The sequence below is a fragment of the Anarrhichthys ocellatus genome, unplaced genomic scaffold, assembly GCF_004355925.1.
Source record: "Anarrhichthys ocellatus isolate YVR2014 unplaced genomic scaffold, GSC_Weel_1.0 scaffold17, whole genome shotgun sequence".
In the NCBI taxonomy this organism is placed as follows: Eukaryota; Metazoa; Chordata; class Actinopteri; order Perciformes; family Anarhichadidae; genus Anarrhichthys; species Anarrhichthys ocellatus.
Window position 1 is genome coordinate 5,159,440 of NW_022280047.1, and position 10,674 is coordinate 5,170,113.

At 41.2% G+C, this 10,674-nt stretch overlaps 1 protein-coding gene across 3 annotated transcripts; it reads right to left on the reverse strand.

The window, feature by feature from the left end:
- Nucleotides 1-973: 973 nt before the first annotated feature.
- Nucleotides 974-8,894, reverse strand: LOC116388384 (mothers against decapentaplegic homolog 4-like). 3 transcript variants are annotated; one of them, XM_031856168.1, is made up of 10 exons: nt 8,665-8,894; nt 7,243-7,633; nt 6,576-6,771; nt 6,005-6,259; nt 5,703-5,810; nt 5,545-5,595; nt 5,057-5,240; nt 4,714-4,882; nt 4,409-4,547; nt 974-3,628 (listed from the first exon to the last, which is right to left on the reverse strand). In XM_031856168.1, exons 2-10 carry the CDS (start codon nt 7,480-7,482, stop codon nt 3,417-3,419), a joined length of 1,554 nt encoding a protein of 517 aa, XP_031712028.1. In that variant the 5' UTR covers nt 7,483-7,633; nt 8,665-8,894; the 3' UTR covers nt 974-3,416. The 3 variants fall into 3 exon arrangements, with proteins under 3 accessions (XP_031712028.1, XP_031712029.1, XP_031712027.1); XM_031856169.1 differs by having other exon boundaries at nt 6,597-6,771; nt 8,609-8,894; XM_031856167.1 differs by having other exon boundaries at nt 8,609-8,894.
- Nucleotides 8,895-10,674: the final 1,780 nt, after the last annotated feature.

A 10,674-nucleotide genomic window follows, 5' to 3' on the forward strand; every position in this document is an offset into this window, starting at 1 on the left:
TCGTATTATATAGATTCATTACACACAGGGTGATATATTTCAAGCGTTTATTTCTTTTAGTTTTGATGATTATGGCTTACAGCTAATGAAAGCCCAAAATTCAGTATCTCAGAAAATTTGAATATTACATAAGACCGATTAAAAAAAGATTTTTAATACAGAAACGTTGGCCTACTGAAAACCATGTCCATGTACAGTATGCAGTATGCACTCAATACTTGGTCGGGGCTCTTTTTGCATGAGTTACTGCATCAATGCGGCGTGGCACGGAGGCGATGAGCCTGTGGCACTGCTGAGGTGTTATGGAAGCCCAGGTTGCTTTGATAGCGGCCTTCAGCTCGTCTGCATTGTTGGGTCTGATGTCTCATCTTCCTCTTGACAATACCCCATAGACTCTCTCTGGGGTATTGTTGAGAGAATTTTCAGTCGGCCAACATTTCTGTATTAAAAATCCTTTCTTTTTTTTTTTTTAAAAATCGGTATGTAATATTCTAATTTTCTGAGATACTGAATTTGGGGTTTTCATTAGCTGTAAGCCATAATCATCAAAACTAAAAGAAATAAACACTTGAAATATACCACCCTGTGTGTAATGAATCTATATAATACGAGTTTCACTTTTTGAATTGAATTACTGAAATAAATTTGATGATATTGTAATTCATTGAGATGCACCTGTATAGACCTTTTTCAGAGCAGACATTTTGACACGTCATAGCAGAAAATCCCAGGACCTTCCCTTAGTGCGATGCAGCCATCACTCATGTTAAGTTAAAGCCCAGCTTTTTCTGTTGTGAGGCGTCAAATTGTCCTCTGTGAAAAAAAGGTCTGTTGGTACGTTGACCCACGTAATTCCCAGTATAGCTTCATACCCGAGCTGAAATGTTTTTAAAATAAATACATAACATTTAAATTGTACCAATTCCATCGTTGTAGACATGCTACCTTGTTGAGAAAAGATACAGGTCACCACTTAGAGAATATCAGGCCATGTTTAATTAAAGACTCTCGCATAAGAAATACAGGTAAAATGCATATCTGCAATCTGTCACAGTAGTCCACAGCAACTCATGTGAGCCGTGTCTTCATAGGCTCCTATAATAACTGCAAGTATTATAAAGACATCTGACCACCCTAAAGCATGACAGATTATTTCTCTGGACAGAATTCAGCATCAGTTCATTCAGATACATAATCATAAAATATCCTGTTTCCTACCATTCACTCTTAACTGACTCTTAATACCTGATGTAGGACAAACCTTTTAAACAATGCTTTTCAAATTATAGTGAAATAATGAAAGATGGGACAGAGAGGAGAGAAAGCAACCCACTGCTGCTTAGTTTGGCTCCATCAGTTGGAGAGCAAAGTGGATCATCTCTTATGACAAACAAACAAACAAATTTCAACTAAACCTCGAAGAAACCAATTTGTCTTTTTCATCTGCAAGACAGCATTATTAAAAAATAAAAAACACACCCGTTTAGGGACATAAACACGTCTTGTCATATGCCGATGATCAGATATATAATGTATGGACAGAAGAGTCTCAACATGTGTAAATGAAATGTGCTTAATCTGCAACAATGCCGTAAAAACCAGTAACAGAATGCATCACATGCAGCGCAGCGACGAGGGGACTCGTGTTGAAATAACTATTTCTGTGTCAATATGATAATACGCTTGAACTCATTTTACTATCAAAGAGAGGCTGCACACATAACTGATGGTGTTATTGTATGAAAATGAGCTCTCAGGAGACAAGTTGCCTTCTTTAGAAGCCTGGCTGCAAAAAAAACATTAAGTTTATATAATTGAATTATATAATTTCCATCAGTAATGATTATGTAGCTTCCCACGGTTTGCCTTTAATGTTGTTCTCACACACACACACACACACACACACACGCACACAGCTCTCCTCACATAATCCAGTTTGTGAAGTACTGTATTTAAAAAGGGGGGGGGGGGGGGGAATGGGGTCTAATTGTCATTCAAATTCATGCGAATATTGACATGCATTTCAAAAACAACATTATTTACATGGATTTAAAAGGAAAGAAAATAAAAGAAACCCTACCAGTGTGTGTCAATGCCTATAGAGAGTGTTACAAATGTTTCCAGTACAAATGCATCACAAAGTTGCCTCTGCTCACACTCCTACAAAATATATATAAATCAGTCTGTTCACTCCCTTTCCGTATTGCAGGACAGCCACCTCTAAATTAGGGTTATTGTATTAAAAACAAGGGGAAAAAATAATAAAGTGCTACAAATATAATACAAATCAATTAATAAAAGTAACAAAAATAAAACCAAAGAAAATATTTCAATATTGCTGGGACACCGTCTTCAATTCACGCATCTTTATCAGTAAACTACACACAAGAGACCTGGATCAAGTAGCATATATACGTGGGCTGCAAGTCATACGATATTTCAGTACAATGATTCTCAACAAGTGTGAAGAGTCGGGTATGCTTGGAGATAAAAATCAAAACTAAAGAAATACAAATAATCACATTTAAAGTTAAAGAAACCTCTAAATGAACGTGATTGGGTCCAGCAGCTGACCTGAACTCTCACGATCACACGAGACTTACAGTATATTACCGAGTAAAAAGTACTTTGTCTTGCCAAACCAGTTATACGGTCCAAACCCATACTTTGACAATACCTGACCTAGAAGAGTCCATTGACTTGACCGTGTTTCAGTTCGGAGGGTTAGAGGCGGCTTTAGGCGCGGTGCTCGTCCTTTCGCTCACTGTGATATTCCCGTGGGCGTCTAATACGACCTGATCCAAGCCGGGTGGTCCTCTCAACCCTGTCCAGCATCTGAGAGGCAGCTACCGACGTGATGTCGAGCGCCGATCGCATCGAGTGTCGCTGCTTTTCTATTCCGGCCCGACAGTCGGCTGAACTTGCTCGTCATCCCAGGTGTGAAGCGGTCTGTAGCGGCTCGAGTGGAAACCGACGCGATAGAAAACCAGCAGCACGCTGGTGCTCCATCACTGGATGTGAGAGCCGTCTCATTGCACAGCGGTACAGCACTGAATCTAATGTCTGTCAGTAGTCGCAATCTGCAGGTCATGTATGTGCATGTTGTGGTGCTTTGTAACTATAGTTATCTGTGAAGTCTTTTTCTAGTCCTACAGTTGATCATATTCCAGTTATTAAAAATCAAAGCCATCTATCAAAAATAAAGATATCTTTGATGTGTGGCTTTGGCTCATTTTAGTGTCACTCTTGCTTAAAAAAAAATAATAAAAAAGCAAAAGTAGGAGCCACAGTGCACAAAGGTGCCTCAAACACACCTGAAGGTTTGTCTTCTTTTGTTTCACGTGAGACAGCTTCAGTGTCACAACAGTTCACCGAGGAAGACTTTCCATTGCCACTGTATGGCTGCAGTGCGATGCTCAGTCCAGAGGTTGCGGGTCTGCTATAGGCATGGTGTGCAGAACCTCGTCCAGTAGCTGTAGAGCTCTGTGCAGGTGGATCTCGATCCAGCAGGGGGTCTCCTTGATGCTCTGGCGGGGGTAGTCGGGCCCCCAGCCCTTCACGAAACTCATCCTGAGAATACACAGCCTGCGGAGGTCGTCTACCCCGATACCGGCTGCTGCTGACAGACCTAAGAGAACCAGAGGAGAGGGAGACATGAACAGGTCAGTGTGCTGCATGTGACTAACAATTCACACTTGAAGGAATATCGAATTGAATTATAGAAACCCAAGAATAAAACATTCATTTAAGTGTGATTTATTACTATTAACTTGAGCTGAGACAATTAACAGATCTATGGAAAATGATTGCCAACTGACAATGTTTTTGTCATTGCAACGTTTCACAGGTTGTAGCTTCTAAAAGGTATATACTGGCTGGTTTTCTCAGACTTTAATGACAGTAAACTGTAAATCTTTGGACCGAAGCAATTTGGATATGTGAAATAGGGCACTATTTTAAGAAATAAAACTAATCATTAAGTTTTCGATCAAGAAAATGAGTGGCAGATTAATTTGATAATGAAAATAGTTGTCGTCCTTCTATTAACCACTTGTCTCTAATAAAAAATAGTTGATGTGAAAGTAACAACAGCAGAACTTTCAGCTTCAGTTTTTGGAGCGATGAAGCCAACATAAGCAAATATTCATCATCCAATAGGAACCAATATAACCATGTACTTCTGTAACATTACATTAGTTTTACCAGAGCATATTCATTGGAGTTTTTATCTAAATGAACATCAGGTTAAACATCTGTCTGAGCATTCCTCCATTCTTTACATATGCAAGTACATCGCTCACACTCACTCTTGGATGGCATGTACATCAGACCACACCGCCTTTACTTCCCACTGTCTCTGTGTGTGTGTGAATGTGCATCTGTGTATGTGCAGTCAACAGCATCTTACTAATAGCTGGAGCTATTCCTCCAACTGATCCAGGGCCAGGTATATTCCCGGCCACAGCGGCTGCTTGTGCTGCAGCTGCTGCCTGAGCTGTAGCAGCCTGCTGTTGCATCTGTCTGTGGCACTGCCGGAGGTCAAACACCTGGCAGCAGAGAAGAGACCATCAAGACTGTACATTCAGCAGAAATCAGGAACGTAAATACTGAATTATGTTTGTCAATGGAGGACTAAATCAGAGATATTTTTTTCAGACACGCAAGCAGTTGAAACGTCAACCTTGAGACATGTCCTTGTTTTACATTCCACACCTTGATGTAAGCACTGGGGTAGATTTTGTGAACAGCGTCTCCGGGGGCTCGGCCTGCCTCTCGGTCCAGGTAGTAACTCTGAACAAACACTGCGTGGTCACTGAGGCATCGCACCCACACATCTCCCTCGCCCTTACACTCCAGCTGAACCCCTTTACCGATGTGAAGCCTGGGAGAGAGCCGGGGAATAAAGACAACAGGGAAAGAATGAAATAAACAGGAAGGAGTATAAGGAACCACATGAAAAGAAGATGTGGTAAAAAATTATTTTAGAAAGTATGTTAGCAGCCAGGTTTTAAAAGGTGTTGCTCTAAATACTGAGGGTGATAAGGTCGTCCCCTACCTTGCTCTCTCAATCGCCTCAGTGCGATGTACGTTGCTGAGCTGGCCCAAGCAGAAGCGGTCTCCTCCTGAGGGGTCGACGTAGCCATCCACAGTCACGGTGGGGCAAGAGGAGGGCACCTTAAACGTCTCCCCGACCTGAACGTCCATCTCAAAATAGGCAATGGAGCACCAGTAGTCAGGAGCTGAAGCAGAGGAGGGATGTCAATGGGTTTGTGTCATGAATGGAAAATGGTCAAAGTTAACATGAAACTATTGTGACTTTTGTTTTCATAGTCATAGATATGAAATGATGACAAACAAGCAACATTTAAATAAATGACTGAAACCATTATTTTCACCTCATGCTGTAACATAAACTTGCCTAAGTTGATCTAAGTTTGGGACTAAAATGTGGAAATAAAGATACACTGTTCAAACAGTTTTCTAATATATCAGGACTAAACATTCTGTCCAGGGTTTATGTACGTGTGGATTGTGTGTTCTCACCTGGATGACTGGATATCGGAGGCTGAAAGGCCAGCTCATTATGCACTGGCCCTGAGAGAAACACAGAGTCATGGCAGAGATCACCCACTTTGCCTTAACATCCCAGTATGCAATAAAGTCTGTGGAGTGAGTTACAGCTGTAGTGAGTGTGTACTTACAGTAGTGTGTCGGATGTGGCATAGGAGGGTGGTGCTGTAGATGGCCGTTGGTGTGGTGGGGTATGTTGGATGTGAAGCTGCTGTTCCTAGACCAGTTTGAGCTGGCACCTAGGAGAATAAGAGACCCACAGATAGTTCCAATAAAAAGTACAAACTCACAAATCTACTGCCAAAATTTAAAATTAGACAAGAAAGTCTTTAACTGTCAAACACACACACACACACATATATTGCATGTACAAACATACAAAGACATGAGGACAAACGAGCACACACTGGGATATTTTACAACTGTATCTTACTGCCTGCTCCAGCAGCAATGGCGGGGAAGGACGATGTTGAGGCAGAGGTGGAGGCCTCAGCCGGTGGGAGCAGGTTCGGGGTCGCAAATGGTTCAGAGGGGGCCGGGCAGCCGGCGGATGGAGGGTGCTGGATGGTCTGGATGGAGTGCCCTCCCTCGATTGAGGGCAGACTCTGCGGCCCATCAAAATCATACTCGTCCTTAACCATCAGTGCAGAGCTGGGACCAGAGCTGGTCAGTGTCAGTCCGGATAAGTCTGTGGATCGAGGAGGAAGAGGTGGAACAGGTTACTGACAATGCCAATCTACAACAAAGGGAATAACTAAACAGACACATGCCACTAAGACTTCAATGAACGTCACATTAGTTTAATTATTTTAAGCAAATTACAGGACCACACAAGTAACTCTGCAAGTTTTAGCCCACAAGCTAACAAATGTCTTCAGTGCAGTATAAAAGAGAAAACTGAATCTTTGAGGTTGAATTTCTTACAGCTCCGCTTATTCATGCGTGTTCTATTGAGCCCTATATACATTTAAACAGATGTCAAAACACCCAAAAAGTGAACTCACTGAAGATCTCTCCATGCTCACCTATGCCAGGAGACACCACCCTCTCATAGTGATAGGGGTTGACACACACATTGTCACACTTGAGGTCGAAGGCAAACTGGCAGTATTTGACATGCTTCAGTTCATTCTTATGCAGGTCAGGCCACCGCCACAGCCGGGCGTAGATTACATGAGGGAACCCTTTACGTCCGGCCACCTGGGGGAACAAACAACAACAAGAGAGAGAGAGAGAGAGAGAGCGAGAGAGAGAAAGAAAACAGGAAAAGAGTTAATGAATTTGTAAATTCACAGCTGAGGTCAAACGACGTGTCAGTTATTGGAATACAGCTAGTCTTCGACTGTTTCGATGAAAAGCGAGTTCCGACTACACAAATGGTAAAAAAATATTGGCTCCAGCACAGCTTTGGTCTAAGGCACTAAATGCAGAGAGATTTCCTGAATCTTCTCACATTCTGTTAACTTAATTATTTTCCAGATCTTAAATCGTTTTCCTGACAATTGCATTTTAAAACCACAGCTTGCAATGTTTTATTTTGACAGGTTTCTCATCTCACATGTTGGATGTTGTTTACCGGTGTATTATTTACCTGAGCTTGTCAACACCAATGTGTAGAAAATAAATGATAATCCTATTAAATGAATGATCCAGATAACTGTATTGTCCTACCTGAAGTCGCCCATCCAGGGTCCTCTGAATGGTCACACACTTGCTGGGATGGGCCCCATTGGTGGTGATAGCTGTGATGAGCGAGTCGAGCTCGTCTTTTTTCTCCTTCAACTTTTTCACCAGGCTCTCGATGGCCCGCTTGGCAAACGTCTCACTTTCGCCCCCCTGCCTGTGACACATCAGGCTGTGCACGATGCTCAGGCAGGCATCGTTGCTGGTAGGTGTGTTGGTGATGGACATCTTGACTTCTGTGTCTGATTATATATGATGTTGACACAGTTTCACTCTGTCAGGAGGCCAGAGGAGAGACAATCTTCACAGTAATTCAGCTGTAGATGAGGCAGATGCGTCACCACAAGCCTCTCAGCATCAGGAGGAACGATGACAAGATCTGAAAAGAGGACAATGTACGAGTTTAGATCAAACTGTTTGAGAGAAGTGTTGATTCAACTGTAGATACATTTAGGAGGCTCCAGCTCGTGGTGCTGATGAGTTTTATAGCGTTAAACAGAAAGGTCTCAGTAGTTTTTTTATTCACCTCAAATAGTACATATATTACACAATATTTCTGTTTGGATGTGGATATGCAGGAGACTTGAACCATAACAGTGACGTTTTTGAAAGTATAGCGATAATGGTAGCTTATCAACGACTTAATGACAAAGTATCAGCAGTTATTGGATTTACGTTTGAGGGCAGAAAAACCCGGAACTGTTTATTCTAGGATAAAAATAAAGGTGACGTTGATGTCCTCGCGTGCCTCTTGTAGCGAGCTAGCGGCGCCACTCAGGCTGTCGTTGGTCAGAGGATGTTACTGCATAAGAACAGAAGGTAGCCGGAAATAAAGACTTCTTGTTTTCAAAATAAAGGTGAAATATTTTAAATGCTAAAAGTAAGACCCTTATTAAGTGTATTATGACTATTCAATTAACTATTATTGCTCACAATGCATTTAAAGCACATCTTTCTGCCAGTAATATTGATTGTAATATGCATTTAACTGCTCCAATGGGTGTTGTGGGCTGCTACTGTATATATTACTGTTAAAGTATGGTTTTACTCTGAAGAGCCTAACCGGAAACACCATTTCCACTCAAATAACTTGACATCGGATTGGCTAGCTACCTGCTAATAAAAACATCTAACGTCGATGATAGCAAACTGGCTAACATAGCATGCTACTACGAGGTTAGCAGGCGTGTTTGTTTATTATGCGGCAGCCCACGCATTTGCTGACCCCTTAATTCGACAGTACGATAAGTATGCAACTGTAAAAACACACTGGTTGGCGAGTAAACACTATACAGTTTATAACTGAAAACGAATTAAAGCAATGTAAATAGGTAGCGTTAGCATGTTATGCTACCTGGAGTTAGCTTGTGTGGCAGCTAGCAGGAGAGCCCTGCCTCTGTCCAAAGTTACCGTGCCGACGGGGCCAGCAGTGGGGCGTGCAGATCCAGTATGTCGCCTGTATTATCTTCATGAATTCACCAGCTGTTTATAAAAACATGGCGAGTAAAATTCATTGTCCGCAAGTTGTAGTTTTACATCCTCAAAACTAGAGCGAGGATCAAGTTAAATCTCAGATTCCGTGTCCAGTCCCGATCGACTTCACGCACTTCTTACACTATTTCCTTCGATGGCGCGTTGCGCATGCGTGATACGTTTTGTTTTTTTTCTATAACCACTGCTACTGAGTATATTGCTTCTGCTGTATCTATCTTACAGTCTATGGTATCTACCTTTATTTCCATCACTGCTACTTTAGTTATAGCAACAACACCTTTTGATGGAGATAATCTGTTTTATTATTCTTTTGTAAGAATGACGGGAAAAGCAAAACAATCACAAAGAAAGGATGACCTGTGTAAAAAAACAAAGATACTATGTCAACACGAGAGTACTCTGTAACATACACAAAGTATGTCCTTATAACCACACACCTAGCCCACATATTATCTGTCCACATTAACATCAGTATATTGTAGATATGTGTCCTATCAAAAAGCAGGCTATAGATAGACGTTTCTTGTTCTGGTAGTATCAAAGTTTGAGAAGAATACAATACAAATATACAGTTACTGTAGGACAAAAAATATGTTCTAATAGCATATAAACAACTGTAAACATGTGACCAGCAGCAGAGGGAAATGTTTCCAGATTCAGTTTAATATAAGTATAATTTACATAGTATAAAATTACAGTTTTATTTGACCTGTAACCCCACAGCTGCTCATTTGTTCAGTTTATTTTCTCCTCTGTGGTTAACTGGTGCTAATTTGTGAGGTGAAATCAGCTGCTGTGATTAGTTGGACTCAAAGGTAGACGCTGTTTGTCCTCAATGTGCTCTCCTCTATAAATTAATGAGAATATAAAACACACATGCACACACACACACACTTTAAACGCCCCACTGGTTACCAATTTGTCCCAATTACAAATGTGAATATTACCCGCTGACAAGGCGCACAATGATGATAAATGATCAGCTTTGGTAGCTAATGTTCTTGGCATGCTCCCATAATTTGACTTTAATTGTCTATCATCTCTCTTTCTCTTTGTTTTCCTTTCTTGTCTCTCCCTCGTTTAGCTCTCTTCTCTTCATTTTCTATTAATACTCTGTCTTGTTTCCCTTTTAATTTGTCAACAGTTCTGCATTACCATTTCACTTGTGACAGAGCAGCACAAAGATATGCATAAGAAAGAGGCAGAGTTAAGAATATTGGGGGGGACCACATGAGGGGGGGGGGTCACAATAAGAGGAATGAGAATTTATCATTGTCACATTTTGGGTGGGGCACTTACATTGTGGAATACCTACCCAGTTGCCTGCCATCCACTTGCAGTAGAATTCCCTTTACTGACCAGCAGAGCGCAGTAAGCACCAGCATATGAACTCTGCTCTGCACCTGGTGTCCTTTGAGCAGGGCTGATGGAGATAAGAAATGTTCAGTTGTGATCATTTTGTGATGAGTTTTATGCTTAACTTGATGAGAACATTTTTGGAATTAATGTTCATCAAATTCAAAACTTCAGTTGTTACAGACGTGAATGAACGCTTGCAAAATGTAACGTACTGAATGAGTGAGAGGCAAGGGAGGACAAAAGGAAAGCGAGCAAACGCAAGGTACATGAGTGTATCCATGCTGTGGATGACAAAACACATGATATACAGTAGATGATAAACATACACCATATGAGCTAAATGAATCACCATATATGTAAACATGTGCTGTAATCTACATTTATCGGTCATATTAATACAGGCTGGGATGTCCAGTTGACTCTTTCAGGCAAAGCTTCTCTTGAAAATGGACAGAAAAATGTATAGTGCGTTTTGCTCTCAATCAATATCAATATGTTGCTTACATTGCTTTAAACTAAGTTAGCTTCATGACTCAGGCAGATATTTAGAAACACACAGGGCACAGA